Genomic DNA, 27151 nt, shown 5'->3' with positions numbered 1-27151 from the left:
TACCCCAACTCTACATATAGTATGATGGGGGCTAATTTGGCTACGATAAATCAGGAAAGAGATCTTGGAGTCATCGTGGATAGTTCTCGGAAAACGTCCACACAGTGTGCTGCGATGGTCAAAAAGGCAAATAGAATGTTAGGAATTATTAAGAAAGGGATAGAAAATAAGACAGGATCTGTCTATACTACCACCGTAGTTCGAACTAGGGTGGCTAATGTAGGCATTCGAAGTTGCAAATGAAGCCCGGGATTTAAATGTCCCGGGCTTCATTTGCATCTAGCCTGCATTTTAAATCCCCGTTAGTGCGGGCTCCGTGCCTGCGGCTACACGCGGCACGGAGTAGGTAGTTTGAATTAGGCTAATTCGAACTACCGTTACTCCTCGTGGAACAAGGTGTACCGGTAGTTCGAATTAGAAAGCCTAATTCGAACTACCTACTCCGGGCCGCGTGTAGCCGCGGGCACGGAGTCTGCACTAACGGGGATTTAAAAATAGCGGCGCCCGGCAAGATGCAAATGAAGCCTGGGATATTTAAATCCTGCGCTTCATTTGCAACTTCGAATGCCTACATTAACCACCCTAGTTCGAACTAGGGTGGTAGTGTAGACATACCCACACAGAATATCTTACTGCCCCTGTATAAAACTATGGTACGCCCACATCTTGAGTACTGTGTACAGATGTGGTCTCCTCATCAAAAAAAGAAATTTTGGACTTGGAAAGGGTTCAGAAAAGGGCAACTAAAATGAGTAGGGGTTTGGAACGGGTCCCATATGAGGAGAGGCTAAAGTGACTGGGACTTTTCAGTTTGGAAAAGAGGAGACTGAGGGGGGATATGATAGAGGTCTATAAAATCATGAGTGGTGTGAAGAAGGTGAATAAAGAAAAGTTATTCATTAGTTCCCATAATATAAGGACTAGAGGACACCAAATGAAATTAATGGGTAGCAGGTTTAAAACTAATAAGCGAAAGTTCTTCTTCACACAGCGTGTAGTCAGCCTGTGGAACTCCTTGCCAGAGGAGGCTGTGAAGGCTAGGACTATAACAGAGTTTAAAGAGAAGCTAGATCATTTCATAGAGGTTAGGTCCATAAAAGGCTATTAGCCAGGGGATAAAATGGTGTCCCTGGCCTCTGTTAGTCAGAGGCTGGAGAAGGATGGCAGGAGACAAATCACTTGATCATTGTCTTCGGTCCACCCTCTATGGGGCACCTGGTGTTGGCCACTGTTGGCAGACAGGATACTGGGCTAGGTGGACCTTTGGTCTGCCCCTGTACTGCCGTTCTTTTGCTCTTATAACTGAGGGGCTGGCAGGAGCAGGAGCAGGGCCCGAGAGGGATGGGCGGCAGAGGGGATGATTCGTAGGGAACAGATGCAGCTGGGGGCTGGTAAAGCAGGGGACACTGGCCTGGCGAGGAGCCCCAGGTGCGCTGAGGACTCAAGGCCAGGGACCCTGCTGAGTGGGGTGGTTTGGCTGGTCAAGCAGCATGTCCTCTGTGAGGCCTGGTCAGGGCAGTGGAAGGAGTAGGGTCTCCTGCCAGGCAAGGGGGAAACTGAGGAGCTTGGAGATGGGGAAAACCTGCCCCGGGCTTCAGAACAGGGGCATCGCTCCCCTTCTTCGGCCACACTGATCTCCTAGCAACTGCTCCAGCGAGCCTCAAAGGCATCTCCCCGCCCCCTCCCCCCTTCCCCAAGCACAGACAGTCTGCTGTTGGGAAGGCCCAGAAATGCCCCTCCAGGGCATGCTGAGCAGCCTGTGCAGTCTCCTCCTTTGCTTTGCGGGGTTATTTACCTCCCCACGGAGCTCTCCTCTCGCTCTGAACCCTCCGCGCCTCTGCAGCAAAATCCACCTCCGAGGAAATCCCAGCAGATCACCTTCCTTCCCGACCCTGGCTGGGACCCTGCCAGCGTGTTCCCTGCCTTCTGCATGTCCTGGCCCCACCGCAGCAGATCCCCAGGGCAGGGGCTAGTTACAACTTGTGGGGCTCGTCTCACCTCACACAGCATAAATCGGGGTAACTTTGCACCAGCGTAGGGCAGCAGGGAACCAGGCCCTGCCACTTGTCCATTGCCTGCCAGCCATCACTGCATGTGCGAGCTCTAACTAATGGGAGGGAGGGTTCAGCTGGGAGGCAGGATGGCCTCGTTCTCCCCATTTTACAGATGTGAAAACTGAGATGCAGGCTAGGTCAAGGTCATGCAGTGGTTTAGTGGCCGAGCCAAGAAGGAAACCCGGGAGTCCTGACTCTCTGCTCTTGCTGCATCTCCATTTCAGTACCCATACACCCGCCTTGCTCTGCCCACAGGCTATGGAGGCGTGGTAAGGGTCTGTGCATCTCAGCTGGTTCCGGGATGCATTCGTGAGTGTGTGTTTGTTCCCTGCCAACCTCCCTCCTGGGCGACAGCTGAGCTGGCCTTGCCTCTTGCCTCTGCAGGTGCTGGACCTCATTTCTAGCGACAGCCTCAACGTGCCCTCGGAGGAAGAGGTGTACCGGGCCGTGCTGAGCTGGGTCAAACATGATGTGGACAGCAGGAGGCAGCACGTCCCCAGGGTAGGCAAACTGGCCTGGGAACACAGATCATCCCGGGAAGGGGTTTTTCACCAGCTCCTGGAACCCCCACTCTGGCAGTCTCTAATTCCCTCTCCCTGAAGGCTGTGTGATCCGACAGGCTGGGGAGGACCAAAGGAAAGTTGTCTCACGTGGGGAAAAGTCCAACAGCCACAAGGTCAAATTCTGCTGTCCCCCCAATGGCGTGTCACTGGCGCGACTGAGATGAGTTAGTTTCCCAGCGTGGTGCCATTGGGAAGTCCTCTGGGCTGACAGAAACTTTACTGAAAGGAAGTTGGGCTCCCCAGGGAGTTTCACCTGGCTCCCTGTGACACATTGGGGCCTGCTTTGTGCCTGCTGCAAACAGAGGCTTGTGCTGCTAGGATCCTCAGGTACCCTATGAAAGTCTGTATCCCAGCTTCCCCAGCATCTCACAGATGGTATCCTCCCGAACACCCTTGGGAGATTGGGACGTGCTGTCCCCATCTCAGAGAGGGGAAGCTGAGGCACAGAGTAGGCTGAGTGACTGCTCCAGGTCACATAGGGAATCTGCCACAGAGCCTGGATTAGATCGCAGGGCTCCTTAGTCTCATAGGCCATCTTCCTCCATAGTCAGAGAAAAGTGACCATACTTGGTAATTGTTTTGTTCCTGTCCCGCATCAAGGGATCTCTTGAAAACTCCAAACATGGCCCCATGAAATTCCCTGCACTATGATAAGCTGGAGTTATGGACCTCCCCCCCCCCCGCCACTTTTACAGTTGGGTAAACTGAGGCACGGAGGGGCAGTGACATGCCCAAAGTCACATGAGGAATCTGTGGCAGAGCTGGGCCTAGAATGCTGGGGCTTCCATGGGGGAGCAGAGATGTTGGGAGCCTGAGCGGTCTTCCTTGTAGCCTCCGCTCTCTAGCGCTAGGTTTTCAGGATTGCTCTTAAAAGCCAAGGTTGGCAAGTCTGTGACTGGAGCAGGCGTTTCCTTTCATTTTTGCTCTGTTCTCTGCTTCTGTGAGTAGGAGCAAATGAACCACAGACCTGTCGCCATCCTAAACAAACCAGTAACAGGAATAACAGAACCTTTTCCCACAGGGATCCTTTCCTAGCCTTGCCCTAGGTTGGAGCTACAAGCTCTGCACGAGTCTTGCATGCCCTCTTGTGGATACCTGTTGCTTTGCACCCGTTAATCAGCCTAGAGAAAGATGCATCTGTAGGGACCCCTGCTACCTTTCCATTTGTTCTGGGAGCTTTGCTACCAGGCCTGCAAAGAACTAGCTGGGAGCCTGCAGAGAATGCTGGGAAGTGATAGGCAGCTAGGACTATACGCGTCCCAAGATGCAGGGCTGGCATTGGCGGTGGGGGGTGCTGGTTGGGTTGTACAGAGGTCTCTGCGGGGCAATTGTCAGGCACATGAGTGGGAGACTCTCCTGCAGCCTCAGTTGTCTGTATGGCACTTGGGCTGCTGCTTTTAATAGTCCCTGCAGGCAAGCGAGCCAGGGCTAGACAGTGCAGCAGGCCATGGTGTAGGAAGGGATGTCTAGTTTGTGAAGGGACGTGGCGAGTCTACCGGACTAAGGCCCTGGCTGCACTCTGCAGTCCCCATACAGTCTTGTGCACTTGACTCCCCTACATCTGCAGCCTCTCTAGCAATCCCAAGCATACGGCAGAGAGCCAGAGGGGAGCAAAGAGCACAGCTGGCTAGGAGGAAGGCTCTGTCCGTGCCCCAGCGCCTAGCAGAGAGGGCCGTGGCTAATGCAAAGGCAGAACTGAGCTGATCTGTCGCTGAGCCAGCTGGGCTGGCACGAGGACTAGGATGTGGGAGCCAATGGAGAGCAGCCAATGGGGCAGCCGTGGGTCTCATGCTGTGTCCAGGCCAGTGGGAGGTATCGCTCCTGGGCTCTGCGGAGGTGGTGACGGCAGAGTTAATGCCAGGGATACCGTCGGGGGCAGCCTGCCCATCCTTTGCTTGGGAAGAAGAAGAGGTGGCAGGAGGGGGGATCCTATCCAGTCAGGGTCCCAAGTGGCTGGTAAGGAAGAGGGGGGATGGGAGCAGCCCTCTCTACTCTTTCCCCAAAGCATCTCTGTTCCACCCCCTCAGCGCTTTCCCTCCCCCCACCCTCGTTCCTCCCTGCAGCTCATGAAGTGTGTCCGGCTGCCCCTGCTGAGCCGGGACTTCCTGATGAGCAACGTGGACACGGAGCTGCTGGTTCGGCACCACTCGGAGTGCAAGGATCTGCTGATCGAGGCCCTCAAGTACCACCTCATGCCGGAGCAGAGAGGGGTGCTCAGCAACAGCCGGACCCGTCCCCGGCGCTGCGAGGGGGCCAGCACCGTGCTCTTCGCCGTGGGTAAGTGACAGCCAGGCCGGGGGGGCTGAATACGGTGCCTGGGGAAGGGGATGACGCATCTGTCCCACCCTTGAGGAAGGGGCTGCAGGCGGGGCCTGCAGAGCTGGAGGGCAGGTAGGGGTATGTCTAGGGCTGCCCCTTGCCCGATGCCTGCTCAAGGCTCAGGCCGCCAGTCCGTCACTCGCTCTGCTTGTGGCCCCTCCTGCAGGTGGGGGGAGCCTGTTTGCCATCCATGGAGACTGTGAAGCCTACGACACGCGGACGGATCGGTGGCACATGGTGGCCTCCATGTCGACCCGGAGGGCCCGGGTGGGCGTCGCTGCCATCGGAAACAAGCTGTACGCCGTGGGCGGGTAAGGAGGGGAGCAGGGCACGTGGCCTTGGAGAACGCCAGTGCTGCTCGCGGCGGCCCCGGAGCTGGGCAGAGAGGGGAACATTGGCACTAGGGGGCTGCCCCTGTGGATTTTGGTCCGAGAACAAAGGTTGGGCCAAGGGGGCGTTTCTGCCCCCACTTGGGTGTCGGGGGGTTGGCTGGCCCAGGGAATTGGGAAGGGGGATACGTCGCTGGTTCAAACCCAGACACTCCACTGCACCCAGCTGCTCAGTGCAGTGAGTTTGCTGGTCTCTGGGCGGTGGCGCTCTGGCTGCTAACTGGCACTGTTAGCGGCGGGGACAGAGGCTGCTCTCGCCTGTGGCTGCATTCCTCCCCCTGGGCGCAGTCGACCGACTCCTTGGCGTGTTCAGCGCATGGATCAGCTGCGACCCAGGCCCCTGGCCCGTGAATTCACAGGCTCCACCAGGCAGCTGGGAGCCCCCCGGGTCTGCGTCGTCCCTGCGGGGAGGGGGGTGCGTGAGAAGGGCCGGTGAGTGGAGGGGGGAACGCAGGGCGCGAGCCCGCCAGAAACGCAAGGCCTTGCTGGTGCTCTGCACGGGCCTCATTGCGGGCAGGCGCTGGGCGAGGGAGGGGCGCGCTGCCCAGGTCTGGACCGGGCACTGCCCTAGGGCTCCAGTGGAATTCAGGCTCCCAGCCTTGCTCTTCAGATGCCAGTCGGGTTCCCCAGCCTCCCAATGCTCTCCCCCCCCACCTGCCCCAGGTACGACGGGACCTCCGACCTGGCCACGGTGGAGTCCTACGACCCAGTTACCAACTCCTGGCAGCCGGAAGTGTCCATGGGCACCAGACGCAGCTGTCTGGGGGTGGCGGCGCTTCATGGGCTTCTCTATGCAGCAGGGGGATATGACGGGGCCTCCTGTCTGAACAGGTAGGGGGATTTCCTTAGTGACACGCCGCGGCTGTCACCAAGAACTGCTCCGGGGGCAGGTCATCCCTAGCCCAGCCCTCCCTGAGGCCTGACAACTCAGCAGCAGCCCAAAGGACCCACGGCCTGCAGGGTCACTGGGCCGGGATCCCCTCTTTGTTCACAGTAGAGTCCTGCGTGGGTGTCTCTAACCCTGACCCCATCTTAGTGCCCTGGCCCTCCAGGAAAGACTGACCTGAACACCATCTGCTTGCTCATCTGACACCCTGGGTCCCCCAGAAGTCCTGTGCAGCCTCATCCAGTCTGGACAAGCCCGTCGCGTGTCCACTACGCATGCCCCTCTCCATTGCTGGTAGAGACACGAGCCCCGCTGGTCCTGGCCCCGCCCCTGGGAGGACCCTGATCTTAACCCCGTGATGGGATGGAGAAATGGCCCTTTGTTCCTACCCTCTGGCTCCCATCCCAGAGCTGGTTTCTGATCCGCGGCAGCGCTTGGCCTCACTCCGGCGCCTCTGCTGAGGGGGCTGCAGCATCGGTGGGTTTTCATGGGGACCCATTGCTGTTTCCTGTGTCTCTGCCTGCCGCAGCGCTGAAAGGTACGACCCCCTGACTGGCACCTGGACCTCGATTGCCGCCATGAGCACCAGGAGGCGATATGTCCGGGTGGCAACGCTAGGTAGGGCACCTGCGCGGTGGAATCGGCCTGGCTCTCCCAGGCTCTGTCCCCTCTTGTCCCTTCCTCTGGCTAGACCTGTGTGTTACTTCCTATCAGCCGTAGCCCCATTCTCTGAGTGCCATCTGTGACAGGGCACCGTGCTTCGGCCATGTGAGACCCACGCTGATGGCTCGGCAGGAGCCAAAGGGCACTGCCTGCCGGGCACAGCATGGAGCAGGTTTGCAGCCCTGCTGCATGTACAGGAAGGAGGGTGGAGTTAATGCACTGCTGCCAGACTGGGGCGGAAGGAATTCAGTCCCCAGCTCTTCCAGAGACAAGTCATTTCATTGGCTTATAGCAGTGGTTCTCAACTCGTTTCAGTCCACGGACCACCAGGCCAATCAAAAAATTTTCGTGGACCACCTCCAGCACATGTAGCACAGGACCAATGACACAGCAACCGCTCAGCATGACGGCGGCAGCTACACTGACGCCCAGAGCCTCAGACGGAAGTTACTGGCAACACAACGCAGTGGCGTCCTAAGTGATGCTATGGATGACGCGCTGTGTGCTTGTGAACACGGCTTAAAACAGCCTAATGGCGGCACCTGCTCACGCCGGGTGACTTTGGACAATGTTCCTGTGGACTACCAGTTGAGAACCACAGGCTTATAGGCTAAATAGACCAGAGAGTGTACGGCAGGGACTGTCTCTTACTGCACGTATTCCCCTAACACAGTTTTCTTGGTCGGGGCTGCTCGGTTGGTGCTATTCTAATAATGGTAACAGGTTACAGATCTGAGCAAGCGTTGCTCCACTTTGATCCAAGTCAGTCCATCTCTCCGTGTCCACCTTCGGGGGCTGGCCTCAAGGTGGGACACCAGATATTGGGAACTTCGGAGTCTAGGGGCTGTGCTTCTCTGTCAGCCCATGACCAGAGGCAGGAAGGTGCGTGTGTTTGGAGTAGGGGGCTATGCAATGGCACGGCCCAACCGAATGCCATTAGCATTGTTCTCTTTAAAATAACATTTAGTGCAAAGACTGTCACTGTCTGTGCTTGGAAGGCTGTTGTCAAAAACTATCCCTGCAGCCTAGGAAAAAGCTGATTTTTCTAGAGCAGTGAAGTTCTCGGCGACCTGATGACCCTATGAGGGGCGGGCGCAGTGTTAATCTAATGAAAAGCACATTCATAATAATCCTTGTCTGGATGCAGCCGGCTCTCAATGGCCAAAATGACCTAGCAATAGCAGTCTGATACCATATATAACTTTAGATTCAAATTCTCCCTGTGCATACACCTTGATCCTTATAATGGATCGGGGCCTTTTGCACTAGGTCAAACATAGCAACATCTTGCACGTGCCTGGCGTAGAGCTGAGTGCTTTGCAAAAGCAGACACGCCTCATAATCACGGCTTTATGGATGAGGAAACTGAGGTACTGCAGGATGGGGGGAAATGACTTCCCCGGGTCACCCAGAGAACCTGCCACCGCCAAGGATACAGCCCGGTTCCGATTTGCACTCTGACCCCATTTCCCCCTTGCTTCACCTCCAGCCCAGAGCAGCACTGCCTGAGCCGTCTGGCCTCTGTCCAAAGACTCGTGCTGGAGGAGGTGTGGGTCATGGCCCAGTTCAAAGAGGACAGTGTCTCTGTTACAGCTCACAGCGCCGCTACTGTGATTGCTCCACCTCTTTGCCACAATCAGACGGAGAGCATCCAGGCTGAAGAGGCTGGGGTGTGCTGATTCCCCTCGCTTCCTTAGTGGACCACTCCATACGGGAAGCTGTCAGTGGGAAGGCCGAGTGACCTAGACCAATGTAACTCAGTTTAAGGAGGCAGCAAGCCGATCTCTGGTATAAAATAAGACCGTGTCAGAGAAATCCCACAGATCAGCACCAGGCCACAGCCTGGTCATTGAGAAACACTGGTCTAGGGCAGAGGTTCTCAAACTGGGACGTTGGATCCCCTGGGGAGAGGCATTGCGCCAGAAGCTGGGGGGGGCCGGAACGTTCTGCCCGTTTTACTCACAGCAATGAATAACTAGCAAAGCTGGGTCCTCCAGACACGACAGCTCCCCAGAGGGTGCTGTGCAGTTGACTCGAGACTGGTGCTGGGAATTTTGACAGGTTTCCATTAAGCTTAGCAGTCTACAAAGTGATTACCATCTAGACGTTAAAGCGTTTGTTACCCATTGAATTGGAAGCACTGACTACAGTGCCAGTCTTGCCTGTGCTATTGTTACAATGGATCATTGGTTCATTTGTGCACCGGAAAAACAAACAAACAAACAAACAAAGGGTGACTCACAAATGAAAACCATAGAAGCTGAAACTGCCGTATAGATTGTGCCGGGGAGGGACGCTGGGGTGTAAACTACGACAGACACAAAGAAGGGGGCATGATCAAATAAGTTTGCGAACCAGTAGGCTAGAGGATGGAGCACTGGCCTGAGTTTGGGAAAGCCGAGCCTTATTCCCAGCTCTGTCATTGGCCTGCTGGGTGCCCTGGAGCAGGTCACGTCATTGCTCTGTGCCTCAGTTTCTCCCCTCTGGGAAATGGGGATAATCCATACTGCCCTCCTTTGTAAAGTGCTTTGAGAGCTAGGGGTGGATGATCTATAGAAGAGCTAGGGGTTATTCTGCACTGCACCTGTGCTGTAGATCAGCAGAGCGCACCGCTGTACAGGGGGCAATGATACACAGACAGGCACAAGCTGGTCTCTAATTGGCCCAGCACATCTGCCATGCTGCGCGTCAATGCTGCCAATGGTCCTGGCCGCAGGCATAGCTCCTTGCTGTGCTGGGCTCTGTGCTGCATGGACATTAAGTCCCCCTCCCCCGCCCCGCTGTCTCCAATTTCGCTGCTCCGTGCTGACTCAGTGGTTCCTTCGCACTCACTCGCTCCTTCTACCCCCGTGGTGTGCTCGCTGGCTGGCGCTGCACTAGAGAGAGGCTGCCGCTGCCTCGCCAGCTAAAAATAAAGCTTAATTGCGGCGGTGGGGAGCGCTCACATGGCCAGTAATGAGGAGGTCGGAGTGGCTGCCGGCGAGCAAGCTCCCCAGGCTGCTCGCTCGGCACGGAGCCCTCGCTGCACAGCAATGACCCGATGAATATTTAACGATTCCCCGTGCCAGATGTGAACCCCGGTTGGCGGAGGCTGGTGGGGGAAGCTGCATAACCCGCTCCATGAGCACATCCTCCCCGGAGGCTCTTGCTGCTTGGTGTAGGTTTGCCTATCTGCTGCTAGGCCGCTACTTGGCCTTGCTGGCTTCCCAGACCTGTGGCCCGTAAGGCCGGGGATCCATCCCACTAGAGAACATGGCCCTTGCTGGGGGCTCTGTGGCTGACTCTGTGCCTGGCTGTTTTTTACAGATGGCAATCTGTACGCCGTCGGGGGATATGACAGCTCGTCCCATTTAGCCACGGTGGAGAAGTACGAGCCGCAGGTAAACGCAAGAGAGTGCAGCTAACGCTTTCCTTCCCTTTCCCAAAAGAGCCCTGTGGCGAAGCCCTACAGAAAGTTAACAAGGAAAAACACCAAAGGGTGCTACAGAAATGGCTCTAAAACTCTACAGAACCTAACCGAGCGTGAGATCCTCTCTGAGGAAGGGGGAAGTTGAAAGTCCCCGACACAGCTGTAGAAATAAACACAGCTACTCCCTGCATGGCCACTCTGGGGCTCTATCCTGGAAAAAATAGGCAGTTGAGCCACATCTCAGGGACCCAGAGTAGAGCCACACTCAGAAACAAAATGTGTATCTGTGTTTGCATTCATACCCAACAAAATTGAGCTGCAGATATTCACATTCACACCCACAGATGCGGATACCTGCAGACATAAAGCTGATTTCCACAGATTTGCAGGGTTCTAGATACAAAATTTGTATCTGCACCTGCAACCACAAAAATGAGCCAGGGACATCCGCAGATGCGGATATCTGCGGATTTGCAGGGCTCCAGACGGGAGTCAAGGGAACCATTGTCAACAGCTGCAGTTACCTGAACTTGCCAGCAGAGGTCTCTGTAGAGGTGTGATTTCTCCTTTGGTGTTTGTTTATTTTAAACTTTTCTTTTTCTTATTTTGAAAGCAGCTGTGTGTTGGATGCTTTAGGAAAGAAGGGGGGCCTTTAACCGCTGAGCACAGCCTGGGGCTGATCACGTTTGTCAGTTTCTTATGCGAGGTGGGGGTGAAAGAGATATTTGTATTAGCACTGGTGAACCAAGTGTGATTGCTGGATCTAGTCGCAGTGGGGCCAAACAGAGCAGGGTAGAAAAGCATCTGCAGAACTCCCTTCCCGCCATCTCTAGGGGGAGGGCTTTGTGGTCCCTCAAAGCCGCTTTCCACAGGGCTGTGGAAGCCTCTCCCATCATCTCTGCCCTTTATCTGATAATCACAGGCTGTCAACTAATTTAACCCACTGCAACCAAGGTGGAACCTCTAGCTTGGATTTGCTCCCGGGTCATCCTAACTTGCCTTAGCTGCAGACTCATTGGTGCCCGCTCCGGGAACGTGGAGGTTGGTCTGTCAGCGTTCCAGCTTTCCTTCCTCGTGCAGGGCCGTTGTGTTCAAGAGCAGCGAATGGAGAGCAGCGCCGAGAGAGCAGCACTGTGCTGTCGCTGTTGAATGGCTGGGGCGGGAGGGCAGTTACCCACAGTATCGATCGCTAACCCAGACGTGTTTTCACGGGCACGTGTCCCCTTTCCTCCAAGATCAACACGTGGACCCCAATTGCCAACATGCTGAGTCGCCGGAGCAGCGCAGGTGTGGCCGTGCTGGAAGGCTTGCTATACGTGGCTGGTGGCAACGACGGGACCAGCTGCCTTAACTCGGTAGAGCGTTACAACCCGAAAACCAACACCTGGGAGAGCGTGGCACCCATGAACATTCGGAGGTAGGGATCCTCCCCCATCCTATCCCTCAGCTCCCATCTCACTGGGGGGAGACCAGGGGACAAGAGAACCATCACCTACCATGCCTGGCTTGACTGGCTGAGCAGGCTGGCCTGCTGTCACTGCAGCTGGTAACCTCTGTTCTGGAAGGTCAAGGACGTCCATGTCCTTGCTCACATGTCATAGCTGCACTCTCAGCAGTGCCTGTTGCATGCACTGCATAGGCTGCTGGTACGGGTAGGGTGCAGAGGCTTTACAGCCCTAACAATCCTACTGGACATGAGTGTTTCCTGATTTACTGCTAGCCAATCCCTAATACAGGAAGCTCATGGTGTCTGGCATTTCCTTTAGCAGGCAGAAGAATCACCTTCAAATGATGCAAATAATGTCAAACTGTAGCTAGAGCAAGGGACTGGGAACCAGGATTCCTGGGTTCTATTTTCGACTCTGCCACTGACTTACTATGACCCCGGGCAAATCACTTAGGCCAAAAGGCTCTGCTAATTTTGGTGCACTCCTCTTTGGGCACCCAATTCCAGCCTGCCTTTCAGAGGGCCGAGCCCCCTCCCACTGCTGGTCAGGGATCTGCTGGGCGTCCTCCAAAGCCTGACTCATTAACGCAGTTCTCTGTGCTGTTGCTTGCAGGAGCACCCATGATCTGGTGGCCATGGATGGGTGGCTGTACGCGGTGGGCGGGAACGACGGGAGCTCCAGCCTCAACTCCATCGAGAAGTACAACCCCCGCACCAACAAGTGGGTGGCGGCCTCGTGCATGTTCACGCGGCGGAGCAGCGTAGGGGTGGCAGTGCTGGAACTGCTCAACTTCCCACCCCCCTCCTCGCCCACCCTCTCCGTGTCCTCGACGAGCCTTTGACAAAGAATCCAGGCGTACCTTACCTCCAGGGGGCAGCAGCGCATGGAGGCGCGCGAGGCCAGCCCGGCCTGACCCCTTTAGCAGCCAGTCTCTGTAGACGGGAGGGAGGGTTCCTAGCTGCTGCCTCCGGCCCCTTAGACCACAGCAATTCCATGGGCCCCTCGCGGGCTCGCCCTCTCTTGCTGCACTCTTCAGATCAGCGTGCTGAGGGTAGGAATGGCACTTTCCATTCGAGAGTCCCCTCTGCCAGCGTGTGCAGCGGGGGAGCTCCCAACTCCATCCACAAACCTGCCCACGATTCAACTGACTTTTGGGGCCGGTCCTGCCCAGTTGAAACCATTGCTGCTTTTAGGATTTACCATGACCCAACACGTGCTGCACACTGGACAGCCACGCGAGGGAGGATCCTGGCAGATGGGAGCACTGGGGGCATGGTGACTGACACACATGGTGCTTCACCAGGAAACGGCTGAATGTACAACCGCTCCTCGGAATGCTACCTTAGCCAAACTCTCCGTCCTGAGCCTCCAGTGCACTGGGAATGACTCCAAGGCCATCTCATGGCTCTCACTGGTGTCTGGTCGATGCCTTAAAAACCACAGCCCGGGGGACGTGGTGAGGAGATGGCCACAAAACTGTGCGGAGCATCCATATCCTCCGGCATTTCCATCCTCGGCTGACCCCGGCTCACTCGTTGTCGGTCCTGATTTTGCCATCACTACGCAAGTTCCCCAGCCGGTTCACCTGCTTGGGTGCGGTCGCCGTCCCACTGTTACGATGGACTGTGCTGCTGCCCCCTGCCCATGTGTCTGTCATTGTGGTAACCCGGCGGCTGGGAACGCTCCAGCCTACACTCTGCTTCCCTGGCCACAAAAAAGGCTCTAGGCTTGTACCCGGGCCTTGGTTCCCTGTAACCGCACGAACTGGCAGGTGGCACAGGGCTGAAGGATCGTACTGTGTTATTTATTTCATGTTTCTGTCCGTTGTATTTATTATGCTAATCTTTTCATTTTAATTCTTAACTTTATTTTTTTTAATTATTCTGGTGTTTCCCACCCCTATTCTGTTCTCTCTGACATGGGAGGGGATGAGAGGAAGGAGCCAGATGCATTTTTAAATGATCTATAAGACAATGCCTATGGCCTAGAAGTGTGTGTGAGTATGTGTGTGTGAGAGAGAGAGGCAATATATTAGCAGCTTCCTGTCTTAAACTTCCACTCTAACGGTTGAATCATCCTGTACTGTAATGCATAGGGCTGGCCATATAGCCCCACTTCTATCATGAAACCTCCTAGAGGGTGGCTTAAGACGTGTTTGACTGCATATGCTGTGTTCTGTGCATGGTTTGCATGCAGATGGGTTCACAGGGGTGCCCCAGGGTGTGTAGAAATGGCTAAACCACTGATACCTCATTAGCACTGGGAGGCTGTTCTGTGACTGTTTTTTCTTCCCTTGATTCTTTCTCCTCCTCATCTTCCCATCCTTTAGATTCCACGTATGAAAATGCTCACTAGCTTCCATTTCCAAAAGTGACTGGAGATTTTTGGGTGCCCCTGTAGAGACACTTTAGAAGGGGCCAGTTTTCCCCCCGGGCCGGGCGCTGTGCATGTTAAGCAGCCCAGCCCCGGAGCCTGAAGCTGAGCACCCCCAGTCACTGTCTGTGCTCCCCACCCTCGACCCAAAGACACGGGTGGGGCTTTTCAGGCTGAAATAGATTTTTAGACTTTTAAAGCAGATTTTGAATCTCTCCATCTTTTCATTCCTTTCCCTTTTGCCCAGCCCCCGCAGCAGCCAGCCGCAGTTCAGCGGCTGCCATAGTCCTGTACATAGCTGGTGCTCCCTGTTAGTTAATCCAAACCAGTGGCCATGACATAGCACAGCCAATAGCGTTGACCTAAGTCACACAGGACACTGTCTCTCCTAAAGAAGTGGTGCAGTCTTGTGTGCACGCACCTCTTATTCCCTTCTGGCTGTCCACATAAGCAGGATCCCAGGTGCAAGCTAGCTCATGTCAGCCAACACCCTCAAGAACCCAGCTGACACTAGGATCTTCCAAGGAGGCAGAAGAGAATCCTAGAGAGTCCAAGAGCCAAACCTCGAGCTCCATGGCTGTTTGAGAAGCCAGCTGCGATGACGTGGCAGAAGTCCTGAGGTGTCAGCTGTGACTCGTGAGTGGGGCAGAGGGTGTGAGGGCACCATAGGCCAGTCCCTTCCCCACCTATGGGAGGGAACAAGCTAGCGCCAGAGGATGGGCAGTGGAGGGGCCAGGATGGCATTGCTGAAGAAGGGAACTGAACCTTGGTTAAAACGGTAGCTGACGGTTTGAGGGCGATGGCCGCAGCCCTTCCAGCTGGTGCTAGTATCACTTTAGCATGAGGGCGACTCTGGTGCTAAGTACTGTTCTCATCTGCGTAAGGGGGGCTGGGAGCTGAGAGGATTGGCTGGGGGGGGGGGAAACCGGTGTCACGTGTGGGGGAGGCTGCAGTCCGTCGACCCCAGTTGTGATGCAGTTCAGCCCTGGTAGCGTTGTTGCTAGACATGGAGGGGGACCCCGGCTCTAAGGCCGTGGTTGAAAAAGCAGCCTGCAGGGGGCGACAGGACCCACAGCCGCACTTCGCTGGCAAAAGAGACCATTCAGGACTGGAAATGTGCGTGGGGGGGCGGGGAGGCGCGTGTGTGAGAGCGCGTGAGAGCTTCGAACGGATAGGGGAGCTGTCAACTGTTTCTCCCGCCGTTTTATGTCCTGATCCCTGACTAACACGTGGAATTGTTAAGAAGACAGCAGCCCAGGGGAGGTATTTCTGACAGGGCAGCGCAGTTGAACAGCAGGCTGCGGTCTGTGTGGCACAAGGCTGGGCTGCTGTGTGTGTTGCCATGCGTCACCCAGGGAGCATATCCTGTTGCCCCACTGGAGCCCGCCGCGAGGTTGGGTGGGGAAGGGGATTCTCTAGTCCCAGCCTGGCGGAGGGATATGCTTGACTCAGCTGAGACAGGAATGTGATTTCACCCTCCGTCCAACTGTCAGTTTTATTTATGTCAGTTCTGATTTATTTGTGCAGAAGTCTCTGTTTGTTTGTTTTCTCAATTTTGCACTACATGGGGGAGTGGGGGAAACAAGCAATACAAGCCAATGTGTAAAATAAAGACGTTTTCTTGAATACTGGATCCTGAGCCATTTAATTCTCCCCCTTCCTCTTGCTTTAGGCAGGTGAGCTATTCCCAGCTAGGTTTTGCTAATGGGGGGAACTGAGGCAAGGAAGCAAGTTACCCAGTTTTGGAGGAGCTGGGCTAGAATTCAAGAATTGCTTGGGCCTCTGCTTAGAACATGCCACCTCTGTCCCTTCCACAAGCTGCAACATGAACAAAGCCTAGTATGGCGGCTACTACCGCTGCAGATGGCTGCCAATGGGGAGTCTATAGCCACGACTGCCCAGTGCCCTGGACTCACCAATGCAGATGCCACCCCAAGGCCTGTATCTGCCCAATGAGCTGACCTCTGCATAAGGTAGAACAGTGGTCCCCAACCATTTGGAGCTGCCAGGTGCCAGGGGGCGGGGCTGTTCACCCGCTGGGCGCCAGAGGGTGGGGACACTCGCGCGCCTGGGGTGGGGCCACGCATATGCCACACCCCCACGTGCCGCGTGGCCGGCGCCCTCCAGAGCCATATATGCACAGAGCCATACATGCCATATATGGCCCTCCAGAGCCATACATATGCAGCCATACATGCGCCTGGGGCCAGTGCCGCGCATGCGCCACACGCCCGGGGCGGGACCAGCCCCAAGCATTTGGCGGGCGTACATAAATGTCCCCCTAGGCGCCATGGCACCCGCAGGCGCCATGTTGGGGACCTCTGAGCTAGAACATGATCTATCCCTCCTTCCCCTCCCACCCTTTCTGCCCAGTGTATGTTTGCATAGAAGTCACATGATCCAAGGGCCTTGTGCGGGACTGCCCTCATGGTATTTGTGCTTGGGTATACAGAGGTCACAGGAGCAGTTTGGCTGGCCAAAGACCCCTTGTTGCCAATGCCTCCAGCTTCAGCGAGTGGCTGCTCGTGGGCTTCTTACGATGGCGGCTTAGCATGACTTTGTTGTGATGTAATTGTCTAAAAGTGGCCCTTTCCCGGGCCCTAGGAGAGGGTGCCACAACACCTGCCTTAAACTGCCCACCACGGTCTTAAACTGAGAATCGAAACGAGCATCTGTCTGAGTGCAGAAAACACCAGAAGGACAGAGTAGTGCAAAGTCGAGGGGCTCTCATCCGACACCAGCCACCAATTTACGCCTCTCCACGTCTGAATGCTGCGCTGGCACGAGCCGCCCTGCAGATCCCGAGCCTCAGAGTTGCTGACAGCCGTTGCCCCGGGGTGGAAATGAGAAGCAGACAGAGAAATATTCTGTTTCACCTAGGAATGTCTCAGGGGGCTTGATTAGAGGCAGGAGGGGTGGGTTGGCTCAGCTCTGCAGCATGGGAAGCTGCGACAGATCAGACCTGCCCTTAGAGTCACGGCAGCCTGAGGGAAATGCTGGGAAGGGGAAAGACAAGGTGGGCGGGGGGGGGGGGAGGGAGGGAGAGCTGAGAGGTGTTACTGCCCCCAGCAAGGGCTGAAGAGGAGGAATCTTTCTCCTCTTGCCACTTTCACACACTCCTGTGCCCTGCAACAAGGGCCCCAACCCCAAACCCTGGTAATACTGGAGTGCGCGATGGTATTCGCTCTCTGAGGGCCTCCACCTGCTCTGCATTGCTGCCCTGGCCCTCACCCCCTCTCAGGTTTCTATAAATAAGTGCCAGTTGCATAAAGCTTTCCAAAGTACAGAGCCCTCTGCTCCCCCCCCCCCCCCCCCCGTGCAGCCTCTCCTGTTACTGGGAGTGGAGCAAGCAGTTGTGGGGGGAGGGGGCCACTGTCGTCCTACAAACTTTGCCATGTTCCACAGCAATCCCATTGCAGGCGCCCATTCAGTGCAGGCTTCAACAGGTTCACTGTATTAAGCCAGTCACACACTGGCTGCAGTTTCAGGTGTCCCTGGGACTATACAGACTCTACAGAAAGTATGGTAGCAATGTTCCCCCTAATCTTTTCCATCCATGTGCAGATTTTTTCCATCCAAGTACAGAATATTTTTTGTGCGCACCAAGGCACATGAAATGTGCACCACCAGCAGAAACACAAAACCTAGCTGTGGACACTCTGCTAATCAGCTGGGTGGTATTTGAGTCTCTCCTGAGAGGCCACACAAGCGCACAGCTTACAGGGAATGCTGAATGGTAGGTCTAGTATTCTTCCATTAGCAATATCCTTTAAGAACAGTCCTTTTACTAAAGGTATAGTTAAAAAAATACTTCCACCCCCCAATGAACGGGTTTCATTTTGTCAGCAAGAGAGTGCTCCTCCCAAAAAGCAGTGTTCACATATACACTTGCTGCTGCAAAACTTAGCCCTTCCCCTAGTGAATGACAAAGCACCCGGGAACGACCAAAGTTTTGTAAAGCAAGCGCAAGTGTAGATGCAGTCTGATGGTAAGAATAGTGGCACAGCCTGAAAGACTACAACTGGCACCACAATTTTTGTTCCCTTCCATGTGATGCTTGCACACTGGTTTATTATATGAGGGAAACTGCTAGGCACACATTACAGCTGCAGGACCTCCCCTGCCAAAAACCAAGGGGATTTAGTACAGGATGTCCCCAGAGGGCTGGGCTGCACATTCCGCGGTTTGTTATTGTAGGGTTGCGCTGGAATAGCAGGACAATGGTACCAACTTAAATACATATGATTTAGCTATTACAAAACCAGAAGGGAGGAATGCCAGCATGTAGTCTGACCACCTGCCTAGCCCAGCCCATAAGGTGGCATTCCATTACTTCCTGCCTGAACTAGGGCAGTGCTGGATTTTAGAAATGCCAATGATGGAGATGCCACAGCAAGCCTTGGTACGTTGTTTGACTGGTTAATTACCCTCACAGTGATCAATCAGATTTCTCTTCCATCTAAACCTGTCCTGCTGCAACTTCCAGCTGTTGGCTCTCACGAGATCTCTCTCTGCTAGGCTGCAGAACCCAGTAAATTTCTGTCCCCTTGCAGGCATCTACAAATGGCAGTTTTTTTCTCTTGTTAAACTGAACACTTTGCGCTCCCTGAGTGTATGTCTACACTGCAGAGTTTTTTTCAGAAAAATGGCCGTTTTTCTGAAAAAAACTCATTACATCCACACTGCAATTGCATTCTTTCAAAAAAAAAATCGAAAGAACAAAGGGTTTTTTTCTGACATTGGTAAATCTCTTTCTATGAGGAAGATGCCTTTTTCTGAAAGAGCTCTTTTGGAAAAAGGCGTGTGTGGATGGGGAAGGTGGAGTTCTTTTGAAAGAAGAGGAAAGAGGAAAAAGCATAAGTGCCCTGGTGGCCACTCCATCCATAGTAATCACAGCTTAAATGCGAGATAGCATCCATTCAGTGTGGACGCTATCTTTTGAAAAAGCACATCACTTTTTCGATGCACTTTTGCTGTGTAGACGCTCTCTTTCGGAAGAAGTTTTTTCAGAAGATCGCTTCTGGAAAAGCTTCTTCCGAAAGAAGCCTGCAGTCTAGACATAGCCTGAGTCTTTCCATACTCAGCAAGTTTGCCAATTATAGTTAGGGTTGCCAGGTGTCTGGTAAAAAAATTCAGAAAATACGGACACCTAAAATGTCCGGTATTTTCTGTTTTTTCCCCCTGCCAGGAGGCAAAAATACCAGACACCTTGCAACCCTACGACACACTCAGCACCTGGGCCCAGCCCCCATTCCCCCCACCGGGTCCCCTCCCCCCGCTTACCTGGTTCTGCAGAGGCTTGTCTTGTGGCTATAACAGAAAAAACAAAATAGCCACAAGCGAAAAAGTCTCTTCTTAAAGGGGCCATGCTGATTTTTTTTTTTTTTTTTTTTTTTTTTTTTGCTTAACTGCTGTCAGGGTCTTTTTTTTTTTTTGATCAACAACTTTGGTCTCCTTTTTTTCCCCTCAACAGAATTTTTTGGGGGGAGAGTGTTCGGTATTTTTGGTTAAACCATCTGGCAACCCTAATTATAGTGGCTCCTCTTTGACTTTTCAGCCACCTTTATATGAAGTGGACACTAGAACTGGACACAGCATTCCAGCAACTGTGGCAAACACAGGGAGATGCTCAATACTGCCCACTTTATACATCCACCTATCACGTCAGCTGTTTGGGTCACAGCATCTACCTGGGAGCTTGTGTTCAGCTAATTAACCACCATGGCTTCTAGTCCTTTTCAGAGTCATGGCATCCCAGGAGAGAGTCCCCATCCTGCACATACATCCTACATTCTTATATCCATATGTAAGGTTGTACTTTTAGGAGCAATTACAATGCATATTGTTTGCTTGCCCCCATTGTTTGCTTGCATCATGTGATCCAGATCGCTCTGTACCAGAGACCTGTCCCCTTCCCACTCTCCCATACTCTGTAAATGGGGAATCCTCGCTGAGCCAGTGTGTATCTGGTAGGGTATCATAGGGATAATTTTTTTTGAGGCTGACAATTACATTTTGAGATCAATCAGTTTGCCAGCTTTGAATCCATGTCATGAGGGCCACGTTAATTTTGTTTTTCTCGTTTTTAAATTAAAATACCATGCTGGGCCAAGTAGGGATCTTAGTGTATAACCGAGTAACCGTTCAGCTTATTGGTTGATGGTCTTGGTTACACTCAGCCACCTCCCCGGCAGCTGAGTGGGCAAGGGCTGACCTATGGGGGGGAGGCTTCGCTGTGGCAGGGGCTGGTGTCTCCACTCCCAGGGAGGTTTTGCTGCAGGCTCTGAGATTTTCACAATGCACACCAAGGGTGGGCAAATACCAGACCACGGGCCAAATCTGGTCTGCCAGGGTTAGCCCCTGATGGGCCCACACGCTGCCATATTTACCTGTACCTCTGTGGGTGTGAGGCACAGCTCCAATGGAAGCTGTGATCGCTCGTAACTGTGGAGGTGCAGGTAAATACAGCAGCAACGGCCCACCAGGGGCTAATCCTGGTGAACCATCACAATTTTATTGCCCACCTCTGGGTTACACCATTATCCTGTTACATGATGTTTAACATTCCTAGGACCAAGTCAAGTATCAGAGGGGTAGCTGTGTTAGTCTGAATCTGCAAAAGCGGCGAGGAGTCTATAAGGTGCCACAGAACTCCTTGCCGCTTTTCTAGGACCAAGTCCGATGCTTTACAGAAATCTATTACATTAACACTATGATCTTTGTCAACCAAACTAGTAATCTCCTCCAAAAAGTCCACGTTAGTCTGACAAGATCTGTTTTCCATAAACCCATGTTGATCAGCATTAAATATATTACCCTCCTTTAAGTCTTCATTAATCAATTTTCATATCTGCTGTTCCATTATCTTGCCTGGAAGCAATGTCAGGCTAGCAGCCCTACAATTACACAAATTATCTCATGTACCCTTTTTAAATATAAGCACATTAGCTTTCTCTTACTTCTCTGGAGCATGCCCAGCATTCTGAAACATACTGAAAAGCAACATTCATGGGCCAGAGAGCTTCTGGGCCAACTCTTTTAAAACTCTTGGATGCAAGTTACTAAGGCTGCTGATTCGAAAAATATCAAAATTTGAAAGTTTTGACAGCTACTGTTTAACATTCTCTTTAGTTACTATTGAAATGGAAAAAGTCATCATCTTGGCTTTTTTCTAACCATAGAACAGAAATATTTATTGAATTTTTCTGTACTGCTGTTGTCAAAGCTACCATTTTCATTCAGCTATAGACCAATACTCCTATTAGGACTCCTTTTGTTCTTAGTATACTTTCAAAACCTCCTTAGTATCTTTTTCTCTGCTAGCTAAAGATTTCTCCTTGTCTTTGGATGCTTCCTAGCTTCTAATGTAGAGTCATCTTACCCTTTTCCCCATTTATTATATACTGAGAAGTTATTTTTGTTTGTTTTTTGTAGTTGCTTTCACTTTCCCTCTAAACCAGTTTGTTTTCTTAAAGACAGTTCCTGCCCCAAAGAGCTTACAGTCTAAATTTTTTCCTGCCTGTGTCTTTTGGCCATCTAAGTAAATGTTTTTAAACAGTCCCCAATTATCACCTGCTTTTCTCTCTTCAAATTCTTACTTCCTGCTGATTTGGCTCCTAAAGACTTTGAGCTTTGTGAAGTTGGCCCCTTTTAAAGCACCGTGTGTATTTGTATAACTGGTTTGAAGTTTATGCTTGTGTGTACATAAATAACTAAGGTTCTCACACAGAATCATAAAAAAATAGAACTGGAAGGGACGTTGAGAGGTCAAGTCCAGTCCCCTGCACTTGCCACAGGTCCAAGCACCATCTAAACCAGGGATGGACAATAACATGTGAAGGAGAGCCACTTCCCAAATTTCTGAGGGCTGCCCCAGAAGGGGCGAGGCCTCGGGAGGAAGAGGTGGAGCCAGGAGGCTTCCTGTGCAGCTCCACCCACAGACCCTAATTGGCCGGGGTACGGGGGAGAGCACTGAAGTCTTTCCCCACCTCCCCCCTCCAGCACCTAGGGTACTCTAGGGTACGTCTACACTACATGCCTCTGTCGGCAGAGGCATGTAGATTTGTTTGTTCAGCAAAGGTAAATGAAGCCACGATTTAAATGATCGCGGCTTCATTTACATTTACATGGCTGCCACGCTGAGCCGACAAACAGCTGATCAGCTGTTTGTCGGCTCGCCGCTAGTCTGGACGGTCCCCCTGTCGACATCAAAGCCCTTTGTCGGCAGCCCCGTTATTCCTCGTGGAATGAGGTTTACCGCTGTCAACAAAACTGCCGAGTTCTGTCAACGTTGTGTCGACAGAACTCGGAGGTAGTGTAGATGCAGGTATCATTCTGTTGACAAAAGTCCACCTTTGTCGATAAAACCCTGTAGTCTAGACACACCCCTAGAGAGAAAGCAGCTTGTGATTCCCTCTGATGACTGGGACCCCTGGTGGGGGGAGGAGACTTGACACGGAGGCTGTCTTGCCCACCCCTGATCTAAACCATCCCTGACAGGTGTTTGTCTAACCTGCTCTCAAATATCTCCAAGGATAGAGATTCCGCAGCCTTCCTAGGCAATTGATTCCAGAGCTGAACATGCAGCGAAGCTGCCACTAATTTGTGGTTCACTGTTTAATTTGTTTTTAGCTGCCCAAAGGAGGGCTAAAAGAGAAATCCCCCCTGTGGGAGCCAGCACTTTTGGCGCTAGGAACAGCAGTGGGACATGCTTCTACAAGAGCGCCATGGGTTTTGCAAACCAAGTCATTCCGCAAAATAAAGGCACACGAGCCCCAGGCATTGGCCGGACGCTGTGTGTCCGGGCGCCTTGGCTTGTGCAGGGGTCTGCCTGGGTGATCCGATTGCAGCCGCGAGACCCACGTGCGTCCTCCGAGGGAATCTCGCCGGGATTAAAACCCCCGTCCCCCAGCCCAGGAGCCAGGGGGGGCCACCCAGACTTTGTGGGGTTCCTCGGCTGCGCAGGTCCCTCCCGGTGCGGCGTGGAGCTGCGGGGAGGGGGGTAGCGAGGAGAGCCCGGTGGGAACAGCCCTGGGCCAAAAGGCTGTTTGCGCACAGATCACACCCACAAGAGTCACCGCGGACGGAAGTGGGGCTGGGAATGTCTGCATGACTCGCTCGCCCGGCTCCCAGCGCCTCACTCCCTCGCTCCCTCTCGCCCTGCCTGGCGCGCCCCGCTGCTGTCCCCATGGGGAACACGACCTGTGTCCCCCAGCCGGCGGGGCGCTTCCGATACTCCTTCAGCAGGAAGCCTTCCCTGAAGAAAGAGTAAGTACCGGCTCGGGGGGGTGTCTCTGGCCCTGGTTTAAAGCGCCCCTCGGTTCCCCAGCCCGTCTCCGGACAGTCCCGGGGGGCTACACTCGGGCGTAGCCAAATGTGCATTGAACGCGCACGATCTGGCGGGGGGTGGGAGAGCCCGGGGCGAGCTCGGGTTCCTGCCAGGCTCGGAGAAGAGGCGTGGGACGGCTCCGGCGGGCGGCGGCCCCGCGAGGAAGAACAGGGCCGGCGTCTTTCCTTTTCCTTGGGAAAAGTAGAGCTCGTCCCCACGTGGCTCGCCGGGGAACGTGCCGGTGGCTGCTGCTGCTTTGAGCTTGAGCAGGATCAGACAGACCCCAACCCCTCCCTTCCCCCCCGGGATGTCTAGTTGCATCATGTCTCCCAGCCTTGTCACCCTGAAGAGGGGGACGTGCCAGACACTCCAGGAAGTCTCGTCGGGACTTTGGTATTGGTATCAGTGGTACCTGGAAGGCGCACCGATACCAGGGTGATGGGCAGCAGCATAACCCCTGAGAGAAGCAGATCGTTGAGGTTTTCCACGGAGCCGCTAGGAAAGTCCCATGCAAGTATCAGAAGTCTTGCAGCTCTCTGCACCCACCCCTTTGCTAAGTCCCCTGATCCCAGCAACACCATATATTGCTTCCTGCTATGCCCACCCATGTGTGTGTGTGAAGTGGGACCTTCCCCAGGCTGCTGCCTTCCAGGCATGTTTGATCCGGACCATAGCGTGAGCCAGGCCTTTGTGGAGGGCAGTGGTTTTCTTTTAAGTGGTCTGAAGCTGGAGAAAGCATTGTGTTGTTGTATTATCTTGCACCCTGGAGTTCAAGAGAGCATTCCAAAACCCTCAGGGCTCTACAAACCAACAGCCAGGATGTCAGGAGTGTTTCTTGTCTTCTTGACATTGATTATATCAGCAGTAACATAAGGGGGGGCAATAAAACGGGCCGGGGGTTCCCCAGGGTTAGCCCCTGGTGGGCTGCTGCCACTATATTTACCTGTACCTCCATGGGTATGGGCAATCGCAGCTCCCATTGGCCAGAAACAGTGATCCATGGCCAGTGGGATCTGTGATTCCCCCCCCCCCCACACACACACACTTGTGGCAGTGCAGGTAAATATGGTGGTGTGGGGGTCCGCTAGGGGCTAACCCTGGCAGACTGGATCCGGCCCGTGGGCCTGTATTTGCTCACCCCTACTCTAAAGGGAGGCCGTTGCAATGGAGTAAAACAGATGCAAGGGAAAGGAGAATCAGACCCAAGATCGCTGGCCCCGAGAAGTGTGCAGCATGCCGGCCCAGATCCTGTGCAGTGTGCCTCCCATAGACCCCACTGAGCTCTAAGGTCACTTGGCCGCTTGCAGGATGAGCTCTTCAGTCCATTGCAAATGACCAGTGTTACAGTGTGGTGCAATGTGGTTTAAAGAGAGAGGAAGCCTTGAAAAAAGCAGCACCCGTGACCTGCCTGGGAAATTGCAGCTGGGGAGCTGCAGCAGTGCGCATTAACACGGGTGTGGGTGTGCGCCCCCAGGCACAGGGATGGAATTTTACTGGGATTCAGAGGACAGCATCAGGAGAGGCACAAGATGGAATAAAATGGAGTGGGTGAGTGCTGGTTTGACACTTCCAGCGCAGGCTCCATCTTTTGCCTGGGGGAGTTGGGAGGCGAGGCTGGAGATGCAGACAGGGCTTGTTGATCATTTTGGTGACGCAAAGGTAAGTAAATAAACCAAAGCCAAGCCAACAAGTGCCATGCAAAGCCATTAACATTCTTGCAGGCTGATTAGCAGCTGTTTATTGGGCTGGGATTATTAGAAGGCCTGTGACAAACTGCTTGCTTGGCTCCCCAGCTTCCTTATTTCTGAGTGGGGGGTTTGCAATGTCCCAGCTTTGATCTCAGCGTGTTTGTTTTCTTTGCAGACAAGACAGCAAGAAAAAGCTGGCCAGCCTCTTTGGTATTGAATCAGGGCATGAGAGAGACATAACGGCAGATAAAATACTGCAGTATATTCCTGGGAGGGTAAGTACAAACCCATCCAGCCATACCCTTGAATGAGGGGAAGTTATTCTTACCTGCAGCGGGGTTCACTTGAATAGGAGCTCCCATGTGTATGAGATGAGCAGGCATTTCTGCACGTGTCCAGGCGAGGGAGATCAGAGGCTGGGGATGGGGGATATTTGTAGGAAGACCAGGGATCAGAAGCAGAGAGCTATCTCCTTCCAGGCAGGCTAGCTCACCACTCCAGTTCTCTAATTCAGCATCCTGTGGGTGGGGATCACGAAGTCCTGTCATCAACTTGAAAATCTGGAATCTGCAGTGCTGGCAGGGAGGTAGGCAGAGCCTCACCTGCTCTTAGGTCGTTTGCTTCTAGGTCGAGTAAGGATGAGGGGAAACTAGGGAGAGCGTACAAAAGAGAGCGATTCATTCCCATGCTGGAATGAGATGGAGCTGCAAATGTATTAGCAATCAGCCACAGGAGGGGGAGAGGTAGGGGCAAGCCTGCCTAAGGCACATCCAAACTTTGCAGATGCATGGCTCATTCCCAGCATTCTCAATGGAAGAAGAGCTTATGTGACTAGCAGTAGTGTTGATTGGTATTATGATCACATCTACAACCCACAACCAAAATCAGGACTCTGTTGGACTGGGTGCTCTTCATCTACCTGGTGGTAGACTGCCCCAATTACAGATGAACACCATGTAAATCAGCGTTTCTTAGACTTTTTAAGACCAAGGAACACCAAACAATTTTTATTTTTTGTGAGGAACACCAAGGATTTTTTTGTTGAGGGGGGAAAAAAAAGAAAAGGTTGGGGGGGAAAGGGTTAGGGGCGGCCATTTTGAACTCTGTTGTTCTCCGACTGTCTCTGCCGCGGAACACAGATTAAGAAACTCTGGTGTAAATAGACAAGCCCGCCCAAGCATGGGTGAGGAACCAGAGACAGAGAAACCACTCCATGAGTGGTCCTTTGGTCTCCTGAGACCCAGCCCAGTGCCTTATCCACCAGGCTTATATTAATGATGTTGTGCATGGTACAAGAGTCCCTGGTTTACGTCCGTCAGTAGCCCTGTCAGCCCTTCGATCAGCCCTGGCCCTGTGTAGGGCCGTACCAACGCTTTCTCTCTTCGCTGAAGTTCCAGTTAGCCTCGGGAGAGGGACGGAGAGCCAGAGCCACCATTTTGCTTTCCATCCAGAAACGTTGGCAGGCCCGTTGATGGGTGGGGGAGGCGCAAAGGGAGCGCTTGCACTGGGACTTGGTGATTCCCAGGGCTCTGCAGCAGCGGTGGCAGCCGGAACCTTGGGCCCTTTAAATCGCCATGGGAGCACCCCACGCAGCTCTGAGGGCTGGGGAGCAGGGCACCCAGTGCCACATTCCGGGCAGCACTGAGGACTGGCTGCCCCATCCCAGTGCCTTCCATGCAAGGCCCTGCCCCTTCCAGGAGTGGAGAACCGGCCCCTCCCCCTTCATGTTGTTCAGGAGCCCGTGAAAGCTGTCGGCGCCCCTGACCGTTGGGTTGCTGTCGCCTTTTTGAAGTGAAAAGGCTCCTGATTCCAAGCTGGATTCTTATCCACGTGGCTGGGCCCTTTGTCAGCTGGTACAGCTTAACCTTTCATCATTTGGCACCAGAGGAGGAGTCATTCCCGACTCTGCCACTAGCTCACTGTGTGTGACTTTGGGCAAGTCGCTTCTCTGTGCCTCAGTTTCCTCATCTGTATAATGGGGGACATGATACTTAATCATCTCTGTGAAGTGCATGGAGCTCCACAGATGGA

General features: G+C 53.6%; 2 protein-coding genes across 7 annotated transcripts in view; both read left to right on the top strand.

Moving 5' to 3' along the window:
- The window catches only part of KLHL17 (kelch like family member 17), a 49381-nt gene extending 33644 nt beyond the window's left edge, over positions 1-15737 (top strand). For all 5 annotated transcript variants that reach the window (XM_075906238.2, XM_075906237.2, XM_075906236.2 and 2 more), the window contains 8 exons: positions 2439-2555; positions 4681-4894; positions 5103-5247; positions 5989-6156; positions 6741-6829; positions 10181-10254; positions 11519-11700; positions 12344-15737. In XM_075906238.2, coding sequence (XP_075762353.1) covers positions 2439-2555; positions 4681-4894; positions 5103-5247; positions 5989-6156; positions 6741-6829; positions 10181-10254; positions 11519-11700; positions 12344-12572 — 1218 coding nt within the window. In that variant the 3' untranslated portion in view covers positions 12573-15737. The remainder of the gene's footprint in view (positions 1-2438; positions 2556-4680; positions 4895-5102; positions 5248-5988; positions 6157-6740; positions 6830-10180; positions 10255-11518; positions 11701-12343) is intronic.
- Positions 15738-22963: 7226 nt separating this feature from the next.
- The window catches only part of PLEKHN1 (pleckstrin homology domain containing N1), a 50527-nt gene continuing 46339 nt past the window's right edge, over positions 22964-27151 (top strand). Inside the window, exons 1-2 of one of the 2 annotated variants that reach the window (XM_075906816.2) lie at positions 22964-23371; positions 25296-25395. In XM_075906816.2, coding sequence (XP_075762931.1) covers positions 23292-23371; positions 25296-25395 — 180 coding nt within the window. In that variant the 5' untranslated portion in view covers positions 22964-23291. The remainder of the gene's footprint in view (positions 23372-25295; positions 25396-27151) is intronic. The other variant, XM_075906815.2, reaches the window with a different exon arrangement.

The sequence above is a fragment of the Pelodiscus sinensis genome, chromosome 24, assembly GCF_052426305.1.
Source record: "Pelodiscus sinensis isolate ZL-2025 chromosome 24, ASM5242630v1, whole genome shotgun sequence".
In the NCBI taxonomy this organism is placed as follows: Eukaryota; Metazoa; Chordata; order Testudines; family Trionychidae; genus Pelodiscus; species Pelodiscus sinensis.
The sequence above is the reverse complement of the archived record's forward strand: the minus strand, read 5'-3'. Positions and strand labels throughout refer to the sequence as shown.